Raw genomic sequence first — 27,591 nt, forward strand, 5'->3', positions numbered from 1 at the left:
TATATACCTAATATGTATAGCCTAGCTCGATTTAAATTAATATTATTAATATCATCCATGACAAAGAAAACCAAATCTGCGGTGTTCGATGGGAATTATAATTATATATCGAATTGGATGGTTGAAGTGAAACCTGCTGCTTTTCCTGGCTTTGAAGTTTGTTGTTGAATGTTTGTGTTGACTCCGTGAAAGCTCCACTTGGGTGAGTTCGGGCTAAAAGTAGTAGTCCAAGTGAAAGTTCAAACAGAATTTCTGTGACAGCGTCACGACTTATATATGATCGGGAAAAGAGAAAAAGATCAATGTCCCTCATTTCCTTGACCAATCTAAATGGTTTGAGGCAGAATTGAAAGCTTTGTTTTTATTTAATAAATATCTTATTCAACTATTTTAAGTTTGGCAAAAATGAAATTTTTACACGCTCTAATCGAAGACAGTTTTTGGCTGATTATTATTTTGTCAACTTGATATATAAAAGATGCATGCTGTTCTATTGTCTTTCCATAGTCTATAAAAATCCATTAAAACTGCATTTCTTTGCATATTCAAGAGACAAAAATCCATTAGTTTGAGTTCTTTAGCAGACTATTGACTATAGACTAATTTTAATGAATATTTTTTCATATTAAATAATAAATGTATAGAAATATTTTTTTATTTTTTTTTAAATATGGTAAAGTTTAAATAAAAATACACAAATTACAATATCATAAATAAAAGTACTTAGTAACGTTGATTTATCACAAAGAACGCTTAGAGAATAAGTTCATTTATTGCTTTTCCTTCTGCTTGATGATCGAGTGCCGATGCTGCTTGTGCTTTTCCTTCCTTTCGGAGACTTAGTGTTGGGCATGCCTCCATACTTTTCAGCGAGTTTATCAAAAAAAGATTCCATTTGTACGCCTCTCCCCTCTTGACGTTTTCGAATCGCCAACATTAGATCGTTTTCTAAAACAAATGGAAATAAAATTAGCATATCAACTTAAACACCCCAAGCGAACAATATAAACATACCTTTTTCTTTATCCCCCTTCTCAATATCTATCATTTTGTTCAGATTCTCGACTTCCTTTGCTTCTCTAGCTGCCTTCTTATGTCTTAGATTTTTCTTCTTAATGGGTTCATTTAGGAAAATTTCATATTCAGGTACTTCACCGCTTTTAATCATTTCCTACAAATAAAATGTCAATAAGTATAATATAATATATTTGCACAAATATAAATAACGTACTTTAATTATCTCAATAAGTCTAGGTTCATCTTCGACGTGAGCGAACGGCGTAGAATCCATCAAATGGTCCATGTTGCCTTTACCTTCCAAATACGCTTTCTTCACATCTCTTATCTCTAAATCGGATCCTAAAACACGATAATATAATATTTAAATTAAATAAAGGAACATTATGATCGATTTAGTTATACCTTTATAGTTCTTTTCATATTCTACGATATCTTCTTCGGTAATCGGTTTGAAAAGCATCCTCCAATAGTCGTTCCAGTTGCGCTCTGAGAGTTCGTCCTCTTCGTCAAAAGTTCCGGTCTCATCGTACGTTGCTTTTTTCGCTCTGTCGCTCAATATCGAATGTATTTTACCGAGCACTTTGAACTTCTCGGTGGCTTCCAATTTCTCGCTCTCTTCCACTCGATCGGGGTGGACCTTCAGCGATAGTCGGTGATACGCTTTTTTGACTGTAAATTATAAATATAAAGTTACATGTAAATTTATTTATATACATTTATAAAGAAACAATAACCAAGATTAAGTATGAAAATATCTTACTCTCTTTCTCGGACGCATCTTTCTTAACCTCCAAAACTTCGTATAAATCCTTTGTATCGAAGTATTTGATACACATACTCAACAAGCCCGGCATGATCGAGCTTTTAATGTGAGCTATTGACCGACAGAGATGAAACCAGAATATAATGGCGGGGAATCTGGCAGGCAGGTTGGGCAACTATAACGACTCAATAGTGATGCATTTAGTAACTGCTAGAAAAAATTGTTACTATTTACAAATGAAATCATGTTACTACGTAAAAATACACATAATAAACAGTAAATATTTTATTCGTTCATCAAAAAATATACTAACCCTTACCGCTTATTTTGTTTATTTCTAGAGCTACAAAAAACAAAGAAATTATAAGTCAATGGGGGAAAGGGTCAGCTCCCCCACTGACTTATAAATATAAAGTCTGTATATAGGAGGTGGCGTATGGGCGATGGGGGATCTTACATAATGTGAATGTGTACTTTTTTAGAAAAATTCGTTTCGGTATTTTTCATAAATTCAATAAAATTATTTTATATATAAAAAGAAACATTTTATTTTTTGAAACTGGAAGAAGAATTATTACAATCTTTTTAAAAATATATTTGATTTATATAATAAAAATATTGTTTTTTCTTCAAAAATATCGCATATTACAATAATAAAAAGCAAATATTGCACCAGAAAAATTCTGTAATATAATACTGAAATGTTAAAAAAAACACCCTTATATTGTCTAATACATATACGTTTTTTTGATTCTCACTAAAACATTGCAAAAATAAAATTGTCTTGAAATATCAATATTGCCTAACTTTAAAAAATACACGAAAAACATTGTGGTGGTAGAGGTGTAAGTTCAGTGCTCCGGAACTTGTTTTTAACACTACACCACTGATTGTGGGATTTCACAGAAAACCTGTAGCAACAATATATGTATTTATAGCTTTGAATTACAAAAACGACGATTCCCATATTGCTTGAAATCAGAAGCGTAGAATAAAATAACGCTCATTGTATGGGTTCAACCTAATTAGTGTTATCGGTGTAGGATAGTAATATATAATAATATTATGCACTATTTAGGTATTCTATATTATTCACACAAACATTTATAGCTTAAATTTATTTATGTTACTTTTAATGTGAGCAGAAATATATAAGTATACGAGACATATCTTTCAAAAATAAAAATTACTGAGATATCTAAAATAAATATTAAACGTGCAATAATTAAAATAAGATTTTTAAATAAATCACACCTCAATCACATAAATCTGTTTTTGTCGCATTTAATAAGTCGCATTTTATACAAACAGATTTACAATTTTCTACGTACTCCTTTCTCATAAAGTTTTGTCAGAAAATCGTAACAGGCAAAAATAATGAGTAGTATAAAATATATATTTTTTTAGAATAAATTGGCGAGTGGTGCTTTGGTACATGGTATAAAAATTTTGGAGGCAACCAGAAGCGATCAATCGACTTATTTTTTCAAAAGAATGATTTAACGGTCGTATTTTCAAAAATATGTTTTCTGACAATATAGTAAATGGACGAAAGTAAAGAAATAAATGGGATAAAAGGGTTTTTATACACAGTCGTCTTATTGATTTTTATTAATACTCGTAAACAACACAATAAAGGTTAAGCGTATATTTTTAGAAGTACCTGAATGTAGGGAAGATTGTTTACAGGATTCTTATTGTTTAAAACACGAAATATACATAAACAGGCAGACGGATAATTAGTTATAAATGTCGGCAGATAACGTCAAAATTTGACCTGCTTGCTTATTATATTCCAAAAATAAAAAATAAAAATAAAGACGTCATAGTTACTACATCTTCATTTAATATCTTAAAAGAAAATGTTCCGACTCTTGAATCCTTGATTTTTTTCGCAAAATTCGCAAGCATGTATCAACATTCAACAATATATTACAGCAATAAAGCATTCAGTTAAACTTTGAATAAATAGACATTATTTTTCGGTCTTTTTTATTACCAATTAATAAAAGAAATAATAACAATGTTAATACCGGTATTGCCTATTTCTTATCTCTTGATAAATAAACTTACAATAATAATGATTTAACTAAGTCGGCAGCATCTGACGATATGTAATGTATAGTCATCGATAATTAAACGCACCTCATTTGAATCTTCTTAAGTTAATTCGTATTTAATTTTTTAAATAAAATTGGTTTCCTTATATTATTTTTTTAAAGTTGATATATATTCTTTCGGATGTCACTGAATATAGAACAGTAATAAAAAAATACTTTTGTTAACGCATATAACGGTCGATATTAATCCTGTCTACTGCGTGAGAATATTTAGAGTATCTTGAATTACTATACACATTTTGTATAAAACCTTTATACTGATTTATTTGGGATATGCTCAGCAAAGCGATGCTTGGACCAACTCAATAGGGAGTTTTTGATATTTACTATACCGCTGGTTTTAGTGCAGAAGCAGGGGTAAGCACACGCAATGTAATTTGCAATTTACTTAAGGAACAAACCAAATGAACGAATAAAATAGCAGGGAACGTGTTTCGCTGGTCCTTCGACACGCAATTAGACGGCCTATTGCCGACGGTCAAGATCGCATGCGAAAGAAGAAAACCCTTGACATTGAGGGGGTCTTTTAAAATACCTTAAAATATTATTAACATACTTAAATATGCTTTCGTCGATAATACTATTCCATAAAAGTATTGAAAGTTTTAGCGCAAATGCCTTTACTCCTATTTTTTTTTATATATTGCATAAAAAATCATAGTGATTTACAAGCAAGTTAATGATATTAATAACGGCATTAACTTCATTATGTCTTCTAATAATAAATTAAATGCATATTCTGCGGAACTGATTGCATTACAATATACACATATAAAACAAATACACAATTCAATGATTCCATGTTATAATCACTTGTTTTTTTTTAATTTTTCGTTAATTCTTTTATTTAAACATATTAAAGTGCATTTATTTATCACAATAAAATACACGCTTTATAATAATATGTACAAAACACAGACTTTTCATATGTACTCACAGTACGAGTAAATGTTCTATTTCCAGTATTGATTTACTTGCCATTCGAGTGATAGAGGACATTCATATAAAAATCTATTTACAAATCGTCGATATGTGAATATATGGAGTGCAGGTTTACAACCGCTGGCCACAGAGACCACCCAAGTGTGGCACGCGCGGGATCGCCACCTTCTCGGAGCGCAGGTAAACTCGCCGCGCGGCCCCTCGCTTTTTATATCTTTCTAATAAGATTCCAATTTGTCAATTAGCGGGCAACACTGAACGGGTGGTCCTTCGGCTTCCACTTTTGTTCTTTACGATCGCTCTCTTTTGTTGCTGCGAGGCGTTCTTTAATTACGCGGGCGTTTATTGGCAAACGTAAATTATTTTGTAATCAATATTACAATAACTTTTTTAATACCTATATTAAAAATAAAACTATACATATAATAGGTTGTTATTTGGATCAGTTCATAATATTTGGAAATTATTTAGCATGCACCGTTTTATTGTGATTAGCATTGGTATATAATCGTTTTTTTTTTTAAATTTTACATAATTTATTAGTTCTAATTGAGTTGCAAAAAAATTCCCACAATTATCATTTTACATATGCGTCATCGTATCATCATTATCTATGTACGCTGATGACACGATGACGCCCCAGGGAAGGTGTAAAGAAATTCTGAAACGCAATTATAAACTAACATTGCTGCACAACTTGAGAATAATCGATTGTTCTCAACTTATGCAGCAATGTTAGTTTAAAGTGTTTCAAAACAGAATAAATACGAAAACTTGTCATAATTTTCACAAAAATTAAATGTAAATACACCTGTTTTGATATAAGCAGTGGAAATATAAAAAATATTCCAAATGCCGTATTTTTTAGTTCTTGCAGGGTCGCTAAATGAATAAAAATTTCGGAGATGACCTTATTTTTTTAGCGTTCTCCTTTGAAATTTAAAAAATCTGGTCACCTGAAAAATACGTTGAAGTTAAATTATATTGAATTATATTATATTGAAAAATCTATTTTCGATGTGTTTAATTAAAATATATTTTGGTTTTAGATGGGGGTTGTGACCCAAAATACGCTGAGAACTAGTGCTTTAAGTTGATAGGGAGCGTAAAATCCCCAGTGATCACATGGACTCCAAACCTTAATTTACTAAGTAACTGAACTTTGCTCTAAATGGCTTGCCGCTATTGCGATCATAAAAACGATTGTTTTTTAAACGCATTAGCTATGACTCAGTATTTTTCAAACTAACTACAGAGACACATTTACGGATATTAATGACATTATGAAAAAAATACAAGGAAAAAATTCCAAGAAACACTAAAAGCCCTGATTCACGTAATTTAAAATAATTACAAATGAAATTAAATAAAAAATATTATTAACACTATATTGAAAATTTGGCAAAATTTATTTAACAGCAAAGTCTACCTTTAGAATATCTTGAAACAGGAAAAATAACAATTAATGCTTCCAAATAAGCAAAATAAAATATGTAAATATTAAAAGTCACTTCGCACTTTTAAAATTTACATATTTTCACTAAAAATAATTACTTTTTTTCTTTTGATTAACACAGTTAAGGGAAATGCATTAAATGGTGTGATTTTTTTGTTTCATGTTTCATGTTAGTCTAAATATTCCCTTCTGGGAAACATTAATTTAAGGATGTGGCTATTTGCACCTACTATAGGTATGAAATATTGGCTATTTCACTTTATTTTAAGTGTTAGTACGAATTGCTGGCTTTTTGAATATTAGATGTTTAACTTCAAGGGTTAAAAAACTGAATAAGTTATTAAACTTACAAATGAAAAAGAAAAAGTTTAGTCTCAAATTTAGAAAAAAGTCTACGCATATTAACGTAATAAATACACATCCGGTTAAAGCGCATGAAGTTATCCGCGAGTAAAATAATTTGGTTATAATGGTTTTAAACTTTGGGTAGACTAAATTTATTTATTAACTACAGTAATATTTATTTTTAATCATAGATGTCTTAACATATATAAAAATAATAGATTAATTAAATTTTATATGAATACTAAAACTGCATAAATAATAAAATACTATCTGATTTTATTTAATATTATTCTTATTTGTTATCTATAGGGTGTTTAAAAAATATATAATAATATACATCTACACATATCGTTGCAAATAGTTGTTTTTAAATTCTTATTTTTAAAATTGAAATATGTTTTATTAAAAAATAGATATACAAACTTTATATTATTATACTTTAATGTATATTATACTCTCTATTATTTTTAAACGGGTATCATACTAGCGTTGAAATATAATTAACTTATACATATGTATTTATTCATAGCAATGGACTTATATATTATTTTATGTATTAAATTATTATTATAATTTTTTCCACGAGTTTGGAAACATTTTGAGAATTCGTCCTTTTAGACACCTTCGGTATGGAGGGATTTTGGGTCCGTTTTTTTCGAAAGGACCTTAGAATATTTGCGAAGTTGTTTATTTTTCATCTTGGAATGCCTTTCGTCGGCAACATTTGACAACGTATAATCGGTTAACAATATTTTAGAACTGACGTTTAGTTTTCTTTTGCGTTCTTGTATCTATTGTTGCTAAAGCCGTCGATTTTTTTCTCTATTACAGAATAAAATACGGCGCATAAGCACGCGTTTAGTATATTGTTTATATTATACGTTAATCGGTTCGTTAAATGACATGAAACATTGTTAAGGAGAAGAGCTCGTTTATTTCTGAGAAGAAAAAATATAACTCTTCACCCACGCGAAATTTCCAAGCAATCGCAAGAAAAATATACAAATCCAATTTTGCCAGACATTATAAATAAAGCTAAATATATAAACTGTGAAGAGATAGGAATTGTGCAATGAATCACACAATTTTCCGGCATTGGTGTTATATCAACGTAATATAAGTGAATTGATTATGTGTAATTCCAAGTAAAACTGTTTTTCAGAAAATGCGTCACGCTTAGAGCTTAGTCTATTTTTTGAACATTGGTTTGAAATTGCTTATCAAATTTCTAGAAAATATATTATATCTTAAATCTTGATTTTTCAACCTAGTTAGTATCAAGAAAAAATAATTAAACGATCCCATCGCGAATATGCCGCCCCCAATCAAGTGCCGCCCGGGGCGGCCCGCCTCTCTCGCCCCCTCCCCATAGCTACGCCACTGGACTGAGGCAATTTGGAATTTCATTGCCTCTTAACGCTTTATCTTTTTGCTTTGAGTGACTTAAATTCGCAATTCGCATTGTGTTTGCCATGATAATAAATAATCTAAGACGAATTTGTATATGCAATCAAAAAAAAGCAAGGCATCAAAAATGTTTACATATGCTAGTAAACAATTTATAAACTATTTATTTTTTATTTTTTAGCTGCAGCCGTATTTTTCGAACGCCAACGGTGTAAAAGCGAGTGAGAAAGTCGTGCTTAGATTGGTCCAAGTATCTTGGCCATAACAAAAGTTTTGGTGAGCATGTCACAAATTAATTTAAACAGTAGTTTTAATTATATCCCAGACCGAATATTTATACAAAATTGCGTTTTTTTTTAATTTATTACATATTTGGAATAACCATTAAGGTTATAATTTTTTTCTCTTGAGAGAAAAATCTTTAGAAGCTCAATATCAAATTAATCACGAAATCAGTCATATTTTTAAGCATATCATTTCCTCTTCTAATTTATAAGATTCAAAAACAAATTTATCAATTTAACTAAATTAATTTATATACATATAACACTTTATCATGCCATGTATATGTTTCACAACTCAAAATTGTTCATCTGAAAAAAAAAATATTATTTAGGTTTTCAAATATTTTACCAAGCACCTTACATGTTTTGATAAATTTACAAGACACGAACAGCCAATGCCAACAAAATCTGGTGGTAGTGTGAGATTCTTACCCACTAAAAACCCCACCTCAGTATCCGTTTTAACGCATTTATTCAAGTTGCAGCTGTACTTGCTCGTGTCTTTGTCTTCTGCGCCGCTCTTTCGCTTCATTCGTTATTACGAACGACATATTTTCAGCATCGACGGGATCATGCTTACCGACAACACTTCTTCATTGACTGATGTTTGTTAAAGCATGGTTATATTTTCTGTACATGTTGTACGCCTGAAGATGTGTGGTCAGTTTTTCCAGAAAAGTGATTTTTGGGGGCCGCTTCTTTACCTATCCTTTTGAGATAAGATCCGTAGTCATGTTCCGTGAGTACCTGTGTTAGGTGGTAGTTTAGCTCACCATGTTTTTCTATTCATTGGACTTCATCATATTTCGCCTGCCTCTCAAAAACGATTAGATCAATGGGTCAAATAGAGCCTCGTTATTTCCACCCAGAGTCTACACAGGAGTAAATTTTCAGAGTGATAACTAGAAGGAGCGTAGGGTCTGTATCCGGTTGACGAAGAACTATTACGCTAGTTTGCTTCTATGCATATATAAAATAAAAAAACATGTAACAAGCTAATAATGCTTAAATTAAAATCAGGAAAATGTAAAATAAAAGGGAAATAAGGACCAAATAATATAATTAGTAAAGCATATGCTCTAGCAATTCTTTAGAGCTGTTCTTCATTTCGACATGCCATCACTGAGTGCAATGATATTTTATTTCGTCTCTCGGTCAGATTGTTCTGAAGGATGTTTCCTAGTCGTCACAGTTGTCAGCCGGTAAGCCGGTAAATATATTATAGAGCAGTTGATGTATTGTGTTTTATGGATGGTCCTCGAGTGTGGAGCTGCGCATTTGGGAATTTCACATTATTTATTTGTTTTCCCGAGTCATTGTTTGGACAGTGTCCGAGAGCCGTGGGCCGAGCAAACCCATTCAGAGCTTTATGGAAAGGTAAACAGTTTAAAACACTATCGGCGTTGAGGTGTTGAGTTAACACTTATCGGCATGGGGGCCATTAGCCGACCCTGGTGGCGCAGAGGATCGATTTTGGTGGCGGAGGGAATTGATTTCGATCGATTTTGGAGAGAGCTGTGTCGCAAAATTATACAATAGGTGATGTGTTTACTGTGATCGTTTTGGTGTGAGAATATTTGAGATGGTGAAATTTGAGATGCTTCGGTGGACATCGATTAAAAGTATTCGCGTTGATCAAAGCGAATTTTGACGTCTTGTAAGTTGATATTGCGAATGAAAGTGAGATTAGGAAATTGGGAAAAAAGTGTATATAATATAAATAATTATAATTTAATAAATACAGCCTTATATCAATATGTATATACTGAGAAACGTATACGATTAGAATATGCCGTACGACCTTGGTAGATGGCTTATTTTACAGACTGGTTGTTTTTTTTCTGGGAATGAAAATAATTCATTACGATATTAAAACGGTGTATGTTCCTATATTACATATTATATTAAATTGCTTTTAAAAGAATTACGTAAAATTATATAAATATATATACCTGTATTACATAATAAACACAACCAACACAAAAAATTAAGTAATGAGACACTAGAGTGCAAAAATGTAAATCAGTGACATCTATAACATATTATTAATTATAAAACTATTATTTTAGCTTAAAATCAATAGATGTCATTAGTTCAATTTTAATTATTAAACAGAGAGATTATGAAAATCTAGGAAAACCATATCTGTCACGATTGATCGAAATTAAAGATACGATTTCACAAAGTTTTTATTAAACCACGCAATCTATACACTTTCTAAGAAAAAAATCACTGTATAATAATCATCTCAAATGTTTATGCTTCGTAGATTGTGTTAATTAATTGCATCAACATATATTCTTTACAAAAAACGTTAATGTTAAATATCCAAAAATATCTTGCTGCGAAACAAAATGGCGCTTTTTCTTTCATTGTTTTTCATTTAAATACTTCATTTTCTTATTTATTTTAAGTATATCATTTATATGAAATAAAACTATATTATCTCTACAGATGATTACCTACAACACATATAATTACAATAGAAACATTTTCACAGTAACCAAACTAGAGAATGGATTAAATAATCTGATTTCCATTTGCCTTATACAAAGATAATAGTGCATAAAGGATTTTACAGAACATTAAAATATGAATAATCAAAAGTTAGATAGTAAGAAATATTCATTTTATTTTACTGTAAGCAATATATTAGTTTGACAGAAAAATTTTCAACGTTCAAGTTCAGATATCAGTTAATAATTAGTCTACTAATCGAAATAAGCATAATTTTGTCCCAAGAATTGCAAGATTATTTATTATAATTGCAGGTTCTGGTATAAAATCTCGAAATGGTTATTTAAAATGTGCTCTGTACGTTCAGGGGGATGGCTTGACCCCAGATCTGTTACTCGTTTTTGGCTACGGTCTTTTATCTTCCATTCAGGATTTCTGAAAGACAAAAAATAAAAACATTTAAAATGCCATATTTTTTGACCCTACATCTTTGGATAATTTTATTGCCTTTGTTCGATGGTAATATAAAACTACTATTGTCCTTTTCCTTTAGTCTTCTTCTCACATTATAGCTATGAAATTGTTTTAAAGACAACTTTATATGTATTTGTTAGGACATATTATACAAAATAAGATTTTCTGTTTCTTCTTTAATAGCAAAAGATTCGACTAAAATCAGCTACAACATATTTATAATATTTTAATAAAAAATAGCATGTAATATTATTATTACAAAGACAAAATCAATCATTATTTTTCCAGGGCCCGGATTCGCTCTCGACGGCCCTGTTTATAAGTATTTACATTTGTCATAAGTCATACTTATTATTATCATGGATAATAAAACACGATAAAATAGGTTTATGATCTCTTTGTTGAGCTTAATGAAATGTATTTTATTTACTAAGAATCTTACCATTTCAAAACAACATTACTAACAATTAAAAATATTACTTCTCAGAAGTTTTATGACATAATACGTAAAATCTGCTGTTTACATAGGAAAATAAATCAAATAATCTTCGCAATAAACTTGTATTTGCGTCGATTTTCACATAAATAATGTTTCATAAGCCGCACAAAAGAGGAAGAGCAAATATTATAGCTGGCGGCGTGGAACGCAAACAATTCTTACTATTTAGCGCCACAGCGATATATTTGCTGAATTCATTCTAAAAACCAATGTTTTTCAGCACCGGATGTTTGCCTAGTATCCGCCATGGTTTCATATGTGTCAGTTTACCTGTCTTTTTTGCCGAAGGGAAGCGTTCTTCGTCGGTGGTTGCAAGATTTTACCTGTTAAATGGTGATGCGTTTGACATTTTGTTAAATGGTGTTATTTTTACTCTTGAGAAATTGGCTTAAGATAAACGAATTATATCGATATACGTCCATTACAAATCGTGATGATGCGGATTGATTCTGAACAGTATTAAAAGCGTTACGAATAGTTTATGTACGATGGAATCGGTGATTGATACATGCAATGCATTTCAAATTTAAGACATTTATGCATTATACAAGGTGGTTTATAGTACGCTTCACCATTGTAAAATTAAATAACTCTTTGCTTGGTAATATTTGAAAGGCTTAGAAAAATTATGTAAATATATAGTTTTTTTTAAATTAAATATTAAAAAAAAACGATTCCATTAAAATACTTATTTTATGACTTCGTTTCTCTTGTTTAAGTGATTATATTTATTTATTCGTCAGTTGAAGCCAAAGAAAATAAATAGTGCTTTAAAATTTGTATCATCTTACTGCAGCTATGTTTCAATATTGTTCTACTATAATTTTTCTAGTATTTAAGATTCGAAGTTATTGTTTTTTTAAATGAGTTTTTTCCCAGCAGATGTTTTGCTTATTTCTGTACAATTCTGCTTCTTGCAAATAATATTTTTATAAATGCATAAAAAATAACTAACAAATGTATTCAATTAAAACAATTGTTACGCTGGTTTCTGCAAATAAAATTTTATGATTTTTATGCATTACTTCTATGTGAATTTTTCCATAAAATTTCAGAAAAAAACTCAATTTGATAGTTGCGAAACGTCCATTTGCTGTTCAAACCCAAACCTTACCCAATGAAAGTTCTAAAACTAATTTTAGTTTTAGCACTTTCATTAGGTCAAGTCCAAAATACTCATCTCTTAGGGGAAAATAAGCGGATGAATAAATATAGATAGACATCGCATCTTACATATTGCTCCACAGTTTATCTACATTTCGATATTACACTATGTTTTAGAAATATTATAGCTATCCTTATGGACTTCTAATATAAGAGGGCTGATCAAAGTATTTTCAAACCGAATTTTGGTCAATAGGAGAGCGCAAAAAACAATTATCACTTCTCAGAAGCCAAAAATTTACGTCAAAAGCAATAAAATCGTGTCGGCGTCGCCGCAGTGGGAACGCTCGGTAACGAGCGTTCCCAGTGCGACGACGGCGGCACGATTTTATTGCTTTTGACGTGAATTTTTGACTTCTGAGAAGTGATAATTGTTTTTTGCGCTCTCCTATTGACCAAAATTCGGTTTAGATGTGTTTTAATATTGATATAAAAAAATTAAATATAAACACTTGATAATCGAGCATTTTTAACGCGATGGCACGATTTTATTGCTTTTGACTTGGACTAGAAATTCACGATATGGCAACACTGAGCAGCAAATAAAACACGACTAATTATCAAGTAAATATTATTGGTAGATATTTTTAATATTTTTTACTGCCTAATTAAAATTTTTCGCATAAAATATGATTTCAAAAAATATGTTGCAGCCGTGTCTAATTTAAGTAGTTATATTATGATGTTAAAAAATATAAAAAATGTTATGAGGCCCGGAATCATTGTTTTCCTAGGGCCCGTGTTCACTCTCAACGGCCCTACGTATAACATGACTATTTAAAAAGCAATAACATTAAACCAGCACGATATACCGGTGGTATAAGTCGATGGCTAATTCTTGAAAGACCTGGGTTTCAATCCCATATGAACACTAGAACATTTTAATTTCTATTGTGTTTGGAAAATCGGAATTAGTGATTATTATAAAATTTTAATATTGATCCATTATCATAGATTAGGTTTTTAATTACATTAAAGATAGTAATATAGTATATATCATCATTGTGGACTTTCCTTTTCCTTATTATATATTATGATAACGATATTTAAAGTATTAGAAATAAATATTTATTTACGTTACTATTCAATATTTTCCAGATCAAAAATATGTGATAGCTATCTGTCTAAGGTAATGATTTCAATGATTCCGAAATACACAATCTTATACCTACGATATGAAACGAATGTGAGAAAAGCCCTCTGTCCTTGGCGTTCATTGATTAAGTGTCAGATAATTTATTGTGCCTACCCCATCGTTCATTCTCAAAAAAGAGAAGGCACTCGACGGCGCCTCGTCTTCTGGCGTCTCTCTCGAGTGCGATATTTTACTCAATGAAACTGTTACCCAACACCGAAAGACTCATTGACGCGCCTTACAAATTGACACCATTACGCGGATAGTAAAAGTCATCTCGAGCCAGTCAGTCTCGAAGGGTTGCCATAAAAGCCAGACGGCGTCATGCTTTATGGCCCGGTGAAATGGCACCTTTGCTTTGTCGAGTTCTCACCTCACGTCGGCCGTGAAAATCTTCATAATTATTTTATTGCACTTTGTAGTGCGACTAACAGGTGATAAGGACTTAGCAGCTTTTAGCGCCGGCGTTTCCGCTCTTAATTTTTTTCCGCCCAGAACGGATCTCTTTATGTTGCGCACGCGCGTCTTTGTTCTTCCACGGAAAACTGATAATCAAACACAATGTTTGCTTTACCGAAATAAAAATGAGCCTTTACTGCGAACGTATTGCTCAAGACACGTCACTTTGGTTTATCCAGGTCTTTGTTGTACCTGAGATATCTAGGTATTTGTAGATCGCGGTGATAAATCGCGGTGAAACTTCGTGACGTCACACGCTTCCGAGAAGCCATCGATAATATAGGTTTTATTAGACCACAAAAGCTAAAAATACAGAGCATATATTGTTATTTAATTTTATTAAGAATTTTATTATTAATTTGTAATTCAGTTATAAATTTATTTTTTATAAATCATGGAGTGATATTTATTTTATACTTATACATATAAAAGTACAAGATAATAAAATACTGTTTAAACACAGGTATTTCATTGGCTGTTGGCTAAGGATACAAACAAAATCATTGGAGCAGTTTTCTTGGATTTTAAGAGAGCCTTCGAAACAATAGACAGAGTATAGGTATAAGTGATATAGTTTTAAGATGTTTTAATAATTACTTATATAAAAGAAAACAAAAAGTTAAAATAAATAATGTATATTCTGAAGAGAAATTAGTGTCTTATGGAGTACCACAAGGGTCTAAATTGGGACCATTGTTATTTGTTTTGTATATTAATGATATAGTTAATAACGTGAAAAAATGTAAAATTCATCTATTTGCGGATGACACATTAATGTATTGCATAGGTGATAATATTAAAGAAATTGTAAATAATTTAAATAATGAATTAAGTATATTAGAAATATGGTTAAAGAATAATGTACTTAAATTAAATGAGAATAAAACTAAATGTATGCTTATTAATTATAAAAAGGTGTTAGATAATAGTACCAAAATAGTAATAAATAACTCTAGTATAGAAATAGTGGATAATATAAAATATTTAGGAGTAATTATTGATACAAAATTAAATTTTAAAGAACATTGTAATTACATATTAAAAAAAATTAGTAGAAAAATAGGTTTATTATCTAGATTAAGAAATACATTAAGTATAAATACAAAAAAAAAAATTTACAATAGTATAATATTGCCCCATTTTAATTATTGTGCAACACTATTAAATATGTTAAATAAATTAGATGAACAAATGTTGCAAAAATTACAAAATAGGGCAATGAGAGTAATATTAAATAAAAATAGATTAACTAATTGTAAAAGTATGATTGATAGATTAGAATGGTTGAATGTTAAAGAAATATTGAGTATGAAAGTTTTAGTATTTATATATAAGTTAGAAAATAATATGTTACCAGAATATTTTAATAAGTATTTAATAAGAAATAAAGATGTACATAAATATAATACTAGAAATAGAGAAAATTTAAAGATAATTAAGTATAAGAAAACGAGTACGGCTAGGGGAATTATGTACGGAGGTTTTGATTTATATAATAGTCTTCCAAGAGAAATCCGAAACAGCAAAAATATAACGGGTTTCATAAATGGAATAAAAAAACACCTTCGTACATATAGAAATAAATTATAATATTAAGTCTTTATTATTGTATATTTTTATTTTTTCTTTCTGTTATGTATTTTTTATATATTTTTATATATGTTTACTAAATTTGTTAGATGTAAAGATTAGCTATTAAGCTAAATAAATTAATAAAATAAAAGAAAATAATAATAAATAAATGTCATAGCACCTTTATAATGGGAAAGACAGCTGATTTAAACATATACAAGATGACTCTTTAACTGATGATGTTACAAGAGAACGATACACATTAAAATAATGCTAATTTCAATAATCGATATGCTTTTTAATGTTATGCTTAATTAGACAAAGTAGTCAATATGCATCAAAATGTTAAATATCCTTATTTATTAACAATCTTTCATTATCTTATTAGGTAAACAAGTTTTAAAACAACATTATCTTTAAAAAAACATATTTTTTGATTAATCTGTCTTCGCATTATTAAACATATTTTTAACACCATTCCGTCTTTCAAAAATCGATGATAGATTCTGCGAAGTGAAATAAAAAAATAATGGGTCTTAGCAGATGAAATCTGATTTCAAATTACAATTTTCTCTTACCGAAGTTTCGATTTCCGATGTTGGGTGAAATCTTAATCTTGATAGTTCTAGACTTTTTCAACTTAATATTGTCATAGTACAGGCTGAAAACAACATAATTAATAAATATGCGTCAGCAGATGTTAGATCATGTGCATGACATGATTCAACATCAGAGGCTGAAACGTCAGTAAAAGAGATGATAGAAAGATAAGGCGCAATACGCAACCGATTGCGACTTAATTGTACTCTATATTTCGGCAGCGATGTTCTTGCCATGTTCATAACTTTCAACTACTGCCTTCGTCCTTGATCTAGTAGCATTATGATTCACTTGCGGTATGGTAATACTGAACCCACTCACCACACACAAATTGATCGATTAATTAATATTTATTTTAATAAAAAAAATAATTGCTAAAAAAAACGAATTTATTTTTTAATCGTTCAACAGCCATTTTTCGTTTTTTGATAAGCAATATAGTTTTTTTTAGTAAAAATTTAGTTCTAAAATTAAACAGATGTAACTATAGAATCAATAACAATGAAAATAAAGTTATTAAACAAAAAAAAATATTAATTAAAATGTCTAGAAAAATTTAATAGTAAAAAATATTTTTCATTATATATACTTATATAAGCTGAAATATATTTTTCATAAAACGTTTTAGCATCTTTAATTTGTTTACAATGCTGTTGGCGCACACCATGATTTTCAAAGAAAGTTATTAAAACCGTTGATTCACTTATATAAACGAGATAAGAAGTTTTACGTTCCAGTAAAGATATATGTTCGCAGCGAAGATGACACATTATTTACATTGAAATATACAATTTGCTTAGCTAAAAAAATCTGTAATTTTGTAATCTGTTACCAAGTAATGTAAGCTAAATAGAAAAACTACTCATACTATTATTTATTGCTTTGTGAAGTCTTAAGTCTTAAACTAGAAGTGTCATTGACTCATTTGTACACAAATTCAAATACACACATTCTTAAAAATTATTTTAGTATGTCTAGCTTTTAGTCTAGTCTTTACGGTCTATGACCTCTAAATTACGTCACTACAACAATACTCAAAAAATGACGTAATTTTAAATTATGTATAAACATACTCTTCTCAATGTCAATATTTATGTCAGTTTAAGATTCGGATCAATTAGGTAAAACGCGATGTTTATTTACTTTACTGTATTAGAGCATAGACTTCAACGATTTTTTTCAATCAATTAATATTAACAATATTTTGGATATAGACAGTAGTTTTAGGCGTTTTAACTGAGACAATCAGCCGGCTGTATTAATCCGTCAGGTAAGTGATTCCTTAGAATTGTATGAAAGGACAGGAATGTAAATGTTCAACCTGTCATTTAAGTAAACATAATTTTACCAACGCACCTTGAAGATTTGTTTATCAAAATTTATTTTTAAACATCATTTCAAATGTGTATATCTAACGGGAGATGTTCTTTAAGATCAATCGTGATACTGTTAAATAACAAGTGGGCGATGAAAAGATTGTGTCTAGATCTTCTTAATCTTAAACACATACACATGCTAATAATAACTTTAATTGAAAAGTTAATACTATAAAATAACAATTATTCACACAATGGCATTATGCAACACAACACAGGCTAACAATAGCACAATATCGCCAAACAATTACACCTGAACAGTGTCGATATAATGGCGATTTCTTAAATGGCATGAATGGTGGTGGCCCTTTGTGTCGTTCCTATCGTTGGATTACTGTTAAAAACCAAAGCGTTTAAGTGTGCGTTGTTCTTTTTTTCATGTTGTCGTTCTATGCACACCTTACCTTTGCTTTGCAGTCTTCGAATTGTTACTTAACGGTTGCCGAGCAAATACCTGTAAAAGTTGCGGATTATCGTCCATGAGAGGGCGTTTATCCATTTTGCAGAAACACGATCAACCCGTTCCCACACTTTTCGAATCTTAATCTCAAAAATTATAAACAAAAAGCACCTTTGTCTAGGGCTATGTGTCCATTGTGAGGGATCGCCCACTTATCCGCTTACTGAAAGTAGGATGAGTAATTTTGCAAAATTGCATTACGAAAAAAACCTGTCACTCCTCAGCTTGATTGACTGGCGACAGTTGATATGAAACTGATTTAATTCACGGTTATAAATTGTATGAATTGAGAGTAGATTGTAGTTTGATTTATTATTTAAAAAAAACATATAAAGGAACTGAAGTGCAATTTGTCATTGAGGTTCGAAACAGAAATAAACAAAAACACACTACTGGAACGGCTTTCAGATTCGTTCCAGTTCGTTTTTCTGACACGAACGTATCCTTCATGGTCTGCAAAGGTAAATTCTCATATAGCAAAAATATCTTTAAACTACCTGAGCCATTTATTGACGCTCATTGTTGACTGATGAGTTTACGGAAATTTGTGGCACAATGAGAGTGAGAAAGTTTGTCTTGCAATATTTATGTCCAAGCACCACGTGAGACTTTACAATGCTTTTTATAGGCAAGAACTCTAGCGTATTGTTTGTATTTAAAATATGTATGCACATTAAAACAGATTCTTGGTTAGCTAAAATATAATAATGATTTTGGTAGAATCTAATAGAGCAACCGGAGATTTATCCCTAACCCAAATAAACAATTGCTCAATTGTGGGTTTAACATATGTTAAGAAATCCTCATAAATAAGAAAGTTATATAATCGAAATAAACCGCTAATTACCTCACAAAAGACAAACATACATCTCAAAACATGCAGAATATATACATTAACCAGAAACATAGATTTAAATGAATAAAAATTTAGTTAAAGTAAACTGAGTAGGAATAGAGAACAGGGGAGTCGTAGTTATTTGGATTATATAGCTGTGAAACTGCAATAATGCCTTAACGATCTTTAGATGCAAGAAGGACTTTTTATATGATATTTTTAGTGTAGTTTTTTTTCTATTTAGGCTAATCTGGTTTAAGAAATGTTAACTATTTTATTTAAAAAAATCAAAACTAGGTAGATATTGAGAATAAATAAGACCTTTAATTAGGTATAACTAATTTCCAAAAACTTCTTAGACTCATAGCTTTCATTAAATTAATAAATATTTTTTTATTGAAATCCTTCATTTCTGATATTTTATAACACTAACATTTTTTGTAAAGTTTGTCTTAAAGTATATTTTTTTATTATTAAATTGATATTCTGATTTTTTGTTGACATACGTCAAATCTGATGAACGGAGAAACTAAGTGAAATCAAAACTTCTTGAAGTGATTCACAGCGAAAGATTATAATTGATTGTCGGACGCAAAAAAATCTATATAGAACCCTGGAAGACACTACTCATTTTTAATAAATATAGACCAATGCATTGATGCTGATTCTCAGCCAATTACTAAATTAAAAAGAGCTTAAACGTTCAGTTAAACCACACATGCTTGATGCAACTTGTCTGGAATGTTATAGTGCATCCATCAAATAGTCAAGACTTTACCAATTTAATCTTATGCTTAAACCACTTGGTTCAAGTTCAAAAATTTTTTTTACAGAGAAATCTATTAGATATAATTTTTAGATCTCATGTTGGTTTGCTCACCATGATCTAGAACATTATATAATAACTTTAATTTGTCTTTTCCACTTTATGTCCCAGAATGAAATATTTTCAAAAAATGGGAAAATAAGCAGAAGAAGTACAGACAGACGTCGCATCTCGAATATTGCTCCATAGTTAGTCTGCATTTCGATATTACACTATGTTTTTAAAATATGATAGCTATCCTTACCGATATTACTATGAACTTCTATATAAGAGGGGTGATCAAAGTAAATTCAAACCTAATTTTGGTCAATAGCAGAGTGCAAAAACAATTATTATTTTTCAGAAGGTAAAAATTCACGTCAAAAGCAATAAATCGTGTCGACGCCGATGCAGTGGGAACGCTCGGTAACGAGCTTCATTCGATTCTCACTTACTGTAAGTCACGATATTGTTATAAAAAGTCTTTATATTAATGTTTCCACTGCTATGGCGACGGCACGAATTTATTACTTTTGACGTGGATTCTAAACAGGGTATTTTTATAAATGCATGTCATTTATTGAAATACTATAAATCTTAATGAAATGTAAATATTAAAAAAATGACCATTGATTGGTCAAAAAATTGAGCTGAAAACTTACCCCCACTTCGCGTAGCGACCGAATACCCAACCCCGCCTTTTCGAATCGTAGGCGCTTCAGCCACTCCCTCATGAAGATCTACCCCCACTGGTCGGAAAAGCCGTACCTTTCAGCCTCAGGTGCCCCCACCCCGTAGATTCGGGCTCTCGCTGTCGGCACTCGATCGCCTGTATCGCCAGTGTACCGTCGGTCGCGGAGCGGATCGCAGCGAGCGGCCGATGCCGACCGCTGCGAGCTGCGCGTGCGCGTGCGGATGCGTGCGGCCGTGTGGCTGGTGTGGCTGGCGGCGTGGGGCTGGCCGGCGGCGCAGGGCTGCGGGCCCGGCCGGGGTGCAGGCCGAAGGCGCGACCCCCGCAAGCTGACGCCGCTCGTCTTCTCTCAGCACGAGCCCAACGTCTACGAGCAGCACGACTCGGCTGCGGGCAAATCCGAGGGCCGCGTCGCCAGGAACGACTCCAGATTCCAGGATCTCCAGCCCAACTACAACCCGGACATACTCTTCAGAGACGAGGAAGGCACAGGCGCCGACAGGTTCATGACTCAGGTGACAATAACCATCAGCATCCATCCGCCATTTTGATCTCGGCGAAAGATCTTTCCGGGATTTTCCATCGTTCTGAAACATTGCATCGAGAAAAGCTAGAAAATTAATAAACACTTATACCGACCCATTAGAAGCAGCATTTTAACGTTTTATACAGAATCAATCAATTTTCAGCTGAATTCACGGTCACTATGAATCAGTTTATCGGCGCAAATAGTACATGTTTGATTTATCAATCAATGTAAAATATTTATTTAGTGTTCATAATTGTGGAAACATAAGCAATGACCCTATAAATAGTGCAAAGTGTTAATTTCAATAACAACACATATTATTTCGGTTATATTTTGAATCTTAGTATTCATTTATTTTATGTAAATGTTATTTAAAAAAATTAATTTTTTTGTTCATATTTGAAACATTTTAATACTTTTTTATCGCAAGCTTTCATAGTAAATACAAATTGTAAAAAAATTCAGTAAATACAACTTCATTGCGTTTAATAAAAAATATATTTTTATTAGGCTCCGTTAATCAAAATAGCTCAAAAATATACACATTTATTAGAGCCTACTTGATACTTGCGACTTTTGCCGATAGGGATTATTTTATTAGGACGATCTGTTTTTTCTAAAATTAACTATACAATTTACGTTGCAAATTCTGAAAAATTAAAATTTCAGTTTCTTTGCATATTATGCGGAACCGTGACAATAGCTATCTATGTATGGAGTATAACTATAACTGTCGTAATTTTTATCGAATTTCCATCAAACTTTTATAGAGAATTATATTAAATTATTGAAAAATCGTTACTTCGTTAATAAAATTCCTAGAGTTCTATAACATATTTATTAACTGTATATGTTTTAACACACATATATCTACGTGTTTCTGTGATACAACGGTAGCTTTGGCAGCTGTGCAAAAATTGAAAAAAAAATCTAACAAACACTATTAAAATTTCAAGAGTTTAAAGATGTTCTAAAACATATTTGTTAACTAAGAAAATATATTGCTTTTATTCGCCTCTTTCGTTTTTGCACAGATGATCCGTATTATATATTTTTTTTTTTTAGTTAATATTTGATGAAAATCTAACTTAAAAAACTGTATTGATCTTTATGTCACCTACAAATATAGATAGTATATATGTACATGCACATGTAGGTCGCAAATTAAAAAAAAAACAATGTAGTTTCTCAAGTCAGATTTTCATCAAACTTTTCTCAAAAATTAACTGTATAAATTTCTAGACTATACTCAGCTTGATCCGCCAACATGTATAAAAATGGCGGCTGATAATTTGTTTGAAAAATCGTAGCATCGTAAAAAAAATTCTAGATGACAAAAATGTTCTAAATCATATTTATTCACTAAAAAAAATATCTGTTTTTGTGCTTTGCCAGTATGAATTTGTTTATGTACAGATAATCCGCAACCATTATTAAATCCTATTTTTATGAAACTTTTATAGAAAATTATTAATTAATTACATATTGTTTTATAAATCAGTTCTTAAAAAAAACTCCAACATTTCAAAAATGTTTTATAACACATTTATTATCTAAAAAATCTTGCGACCTTGCTGTTAAAAAAATATTTTATTTTGCCAATTTAATAATGCACAAATAATCCACAACCATATTATGAAACATTATTGAATTTACAATATTTAGATCTAAAATTCCAAAAAATCAATGCATTTTTAAAATCCTATTTTCATGAAACTTTTCTAGGAAATTACCCTTATTATAGGCCTGATCATCTTGTCTTAAAATGTTTTAAAACTGTTACTCTGTCAATAAAACTCATAGAATTCAAACAAGTTTTACAACACATTTTTTTTATTCTCGCGACCTTTGCTGATAGAAATTTTATTTAATTTCACAGATAATCCATTACTGGATAAATTAAACTGTAATCTATTATCTAAATTTAAGTTTTAAAATCGGAAACATTAATGCAGTTTCTAAAATCCATTTTCCATCGAGCTTTTATTGAAAATTTACCATTTTAAAGTACTTTACTAAGCTTAATCTGATCTGCAATTTTGTTTCATAATGAAATATTTAATAACTAAAAGATTAAATACACACTATATATTTTTACACACAGAAATCTATATTATTCTTGCGATCTTTTTCGCTTAAATATCAAATTGTTTATTAACAGATCCTCAGCAAACGGATAATATAAAGTTTAGAGTATAAATTCTATATATATATCAAACTTTTCTAGAAAATGAACCTTGTAAATCTCTTGAATATACTCAGCCTGATCTGCTATTTTGATTCAAAATGGCAGCTGTTCTAAAAAAAATCTTTGACATATTGCATAACTAAAAGAATAAAATTCTTGCGACATTTTTATTAGATCAATCTGTTCATGCACAAGTAATTCTCAATTAGTTAATCAAGAGTTTACTGAATTAATTTTTAAATTGATTATTCTTAAAAAATCAATGCAGTTTCATAGACTATCAACTGAAGATCACTAAACTACCCTTTGTCGAAATATGTATATATAAATTTTACTCGACGGAACTCGAAGCCAGAAAATTAATGTTTTTACTACAAAAATATTGCTTGTTTTCTAAAACATTTTAATGTATAGTGTAGTTTATTTTTTTATTCAAAATTAATGCTTAATACTGTTTACATATTTGTGTTCAATATTTGTCATTCGAATAGTTACAGTAATAAATCCCAAAATCACGCTTTATCAAAACAATAATGTATATGGGCCATATCAATAATTGTCGTGAACTTAATCTGATTTTTAAGTACTTGATCTGATCCGCCATCTTGTTTCAAAATGGCAGCTTTTAAAAAAATAAACAATTTGTAAGTCCGCTAAAAAATTTATAGAGCAATATGTAAAAAGTGAAAAAAAATCCAACAATATATTTATTAACTAAATAAATACATAAAAAATATCATATTTATATTTATGAAACGCATATTGCAGATTTAAGTTATTGTACTATATTTTATGCGTAACAAAATAATGTTTTTCCAATAATGAAGTCGGACCAATTTTATATTTTTTTTTTTGGGGAGTATGTTCTGTTTTATCACATATATTGTATAACCGTTGCTGAAAATAATTCTGTAAAGACACTTACCGGTCGTTTTGAGAGACCATTTTCTAATGCGATTATCCTCCGTAACGATAAATCCGCATATTTATGCGCGCTACTCAGGAATTTCATCATGCGGTCGGCGGATCCCGTCCGGGAATTGAATCCCCGCTCGCACACGCACACTTATTCACCGGGATTCGAACGACCGTCGCAACCTCTCGTTGAAAAGGCGTTTTCCGCGGAGGGTTAAGCCCGACGATAACCGGTTTGCCCGACTCGGGCTTCCTTCCACTTTCCCACGGATAGATGGCGTCCGGAGGATCTCACGAGCGGCCATTATCGTGTGGGCATGCGCGTTCGCGCGCGAGAGCGCGCATGTGCGCGTGCGCCTGCGCACCTGATTAATTCGAGCGGATTATGCAAATGGCGGGCGATCGTGATGATGCGCCCGGTCGTGTCGAATTGAGAAAATCGCCGCGACGCCATCTTGGAGGAAAGCCGTCAGATTTTTATGTTAATGCGTGTATTGTGAGAAGAGAAACACAGGTACCGCTCGTTGTTTGTTGGCACAGGTGGTTGCGCGCGCACCTGTCTGATCAAATTAAATTTATTTCATTTCTCGACTGGTCGAGACTCGCTTTAATAATTTATTTGTACGTTATTTCAATTATATATGTGCAATTTTGCTCGATTTTTCTTTTGTCTTTCTTCCATGGACATTTACAACCCTCTCTTGGACTATTCTTTGGACTAGCTGAACCAAGCAGTTTTGTTATAAATGAAAATATAGTACATTTACACCAAAGCTCTAAACAAGCGATAGTCTTAAGGGACACTGTACAGATTATGTGGTAGATCGTATCTTTCAGCTTAAATTGTGTGCAGCACTTAGTGGAATTGATAGTTAGGTTTGGCGGCAGTAACTCGTAGTACTGTACATTCTTATCACGCTAGTAATCTATGGTGAATCTGTTTTAACTAACAAGAAAGTGATCGTTTACATTACATTAAAGTGAATTAAAAATAAAACGAAAATCAACATATTATATACGACTAATATCTAAAAGACCTGGTCTTTTTTTAGAATCAATCATCACAGATTAGTTTTTTAGATTTTCTTATGAATAATCTTACGGATAAATAAATAAAATGTATTCAAGCTAGGTCATGATATATATTAATTTTAAGCTGTAATAATATTATTAATTGATGAAATAATCGCTAATTTACTGAGTGATTTCAGTCTGCTGTTTTACAATAAATAAAATATATCTATATCAAGAACTTTTCAGTAGTAAAAAAATAATAATTTAACAAAACTAACTGATCATAACACAGTTTAAACAATCCTTACACCGTATTCAAATTTATTTTAGACTATTTGGACATTTATTGATCTATGTATAAACCAGGTGTCGGTGTAGCAGATATTTATAACTTGTCAGACACTAAAATTTTGGTAAACAATAATTGCATTTTAATATTACAGAACAGGTTCATATTTGACATATTTATTCTTATCAAAAATAAACAAACCTAACCTCGCTTGTGTTTATACACGTGATAGCTAAGTATTTTAATATAATTGCGAATTTCACAATATTGTTTGCCACGTGTTTTAATAATGATTTACCAAAGTCTTTAGAACAAAGAGTAGGTGAAAAAACTGATAACATAATGCTTACGCAAAGAGACAACGAATGCACTGTTTCTCGGTTAAATATGACAATAACTCGTCACGTTTAACCTGCTGGCGGTCTCTTGAACTAGATCTGGGAGGAATAATAACGTCCTTTCTTGTATCTCGATTTGCATATCACTCGAGCAATCGATTGACAATAATATAAGTCAACAAGCTGAATTAAATTGTCATTAATAGGTTAATATTGCTAAAGATAATTATCGTAATATATTATATTTATTTTATAAATGTTTATATTACGTTATAAAAATGTAACTGTGATGTTAGTTAGTAATTAATCATATATAATATATGATTTATTGTTCCGTTATATTTTCGATACAGATAGTGTTCATGCGACAATACTAATGAATAAATAAGATAATGAATTTGATTGAAAATTAATTTCTGCATCTTCCTGCGTTATCGTCGTATTTGCTTTTTGATACTGACAGATAAGACTCGTTACTTTAATATAAACAGACTGTCACTATCGTTCACCATTAAAAACACCTTACAACGTGTTTACTTTTTGCATAAACACTTCTCGCGTAATAAAATGTAATTTTAACGCGCTTCCATCATACAATGTAATGAAAACGTTACTTCTGCAGCGAAGCATGTGGAAAATTGTCTTCGAGTATGCGATCGAACGACGATAACGTAAATAGTAAATTATCCCATTTGGACACATGTTTATAATGTAAACTCGTCGAGAGAGTGTACAAGCGTACAAAAATACAATATAACATGCACATACGAATGCATTTGCGAATAATGTCCTAGAGAGCACGAGTTCATGCGAGACAATGGTCAACGTTGCGCCGTAAATGGCAACAATTCGAGTTATGATTTTTCATTGTCGGAATATTTTAATATTAATCGTTATGTAAGACGCGCATTCTGTATGTCAGAACTTCCCAAAGGTCGAGGCCCGATCTCGCAGATAGCGCTGGGTCGCATTGGCGAAAGCCAAGACAAATTTTCGTTTTGTTTATATGCTCTTTATCGTAAATTTGTTATTTAAATTGATCGGTGGCTTATGTATGGTAAACGCGCAGCATCCCTGACCTCATTCGAGAGCTATAAAAAATGCAAAATAATATTTATCGTGAGAAGTAGGTATCCCTCGAAACGTACGGTAAATGCTTACCTTAAGAAATATTGCACTCACTGTATAAATAAATAATTTGCGATTAACTAAATATATCATTACGCATATATTGTTTCTAACGGCGTTTTAACTTATCTATTAAATACTCTCCTATCTGGCAATTAATATCATCTTTGCGCAATTTCATTCATCTCGCCGAATTTTTACGATGTTTGCACAGCGCGGCATTTTAATGACTGCAATCAAACGAAACCGCATCATATCGGCGGGGTGGTAGAAGAGTAGAGTAAAAAAATCAAAGCTTCGGTCCTAATTGACCATGATTAAAATGT

The 27,591-nt window shown here is 31.0% G+C and overlaps 2 protein-coding genes and 1 long non-coding RNA gene across 3 annotated transcripts in view; 1 reads left to right on the forward strand and 2 right to left on the reverse strand.

The window, feature by feature from the left end:
• Positions 1-639: 639 nt before the first annotated feature.
• On the reverse strand, positions 640-1,992 carry LOC148228306 (J domain-containing protein CG6693). The gene is made up of 5 exons (XM_088199477.1): positions 1,781-1,992; positions 1,423-1,689; positions 1,232-1,359; positions 1,015-1,171; positions 640-948 (listed from the first exon to the last, which is right to left on the reverse strand). Exons 1-5 carry the CDS (start codon positions 1,872-1,874, stop codon positions 767-769), a joined length of 828 nt encoding a protein of 275 aa, XP_088055603.1. The 5' UTR covers positions 1,875-1,992; the 3' UTR covers positions 640-766.
• Positions 1,993-15,916: 13,924 nt separating this feature from the next.
• Positions 15,917-20,960, reverse strand: LOC148228307 (uncharacterized). Its single transcript, XR_015811660.1, has 3 exons — positions 20,836-20,960; positions 16,676-16,758; positions 15,917-16,603 (listed from the first exon to the last, which is right to left on the reverse strand). It is a non-coding gene; the product is annotated as an uncharacterized LOC148228307 (long non-coding RNA).
• hh (hedgehog signaling protein) overlaps positions 20,950-27,591 on the forward strand; it is a 55,795-nt gene continuing 49,153 nt past the window's right edge. Inside the window, exon 1 of the mRNA XM_088199996.1 lies at positions 20,950-21,379. Coding sequence (XP_088056122.1) covers positions 21,089-21,379 — 291 coding nt within the window. The 5' untranslated portion in view covers positions 20,950-21,088. The remainder of the gene's footprint in view (positions 21,380-27,591) is intronic.

This window comes from Plectrocnemia conspersa, unplaced genomic scaffold (genome assembly GCF_051122295.1).
Source record: "Plectrocnemia conspersa isolate PC_06_02 unplaced genomic scaffold, ASM5112229v1 ptg000012l, whole genome shotgun sequence".
NCBI classification, from domain to species: domain Eukaryota; kingdom Metazoa; phylum Arthropoda; class Insecta; order Trichoptera; family Polycentropodidae; genus Plectrocnemia; species Plectrocnemia conspersa.

Bases quoted from the DNA above. Each gene is read 5' to 3' on its own strand.
- LOC148228306 (XM_088199477.1), bottom strand. From the start codon at position 1,874: ATGCCGGGCTTGTTGAGTATGTGTATCAAATACTTCGATACAAAGGAT. The intron at 1,360-1,422 runs GTATAACTAAAT...ATCGTGTTTTAG, and splicing joins ATATGAAAAGAACTATAAAG to GATCCGATTTAGAGATAAGA. The intron at 949-1,014 runs GTATGTTTATAT...CATTTGTTTTAG, and splicing joins GAAGGGGGATAAAGAAAAAG to AAAACGATCTAATGTTGGCG.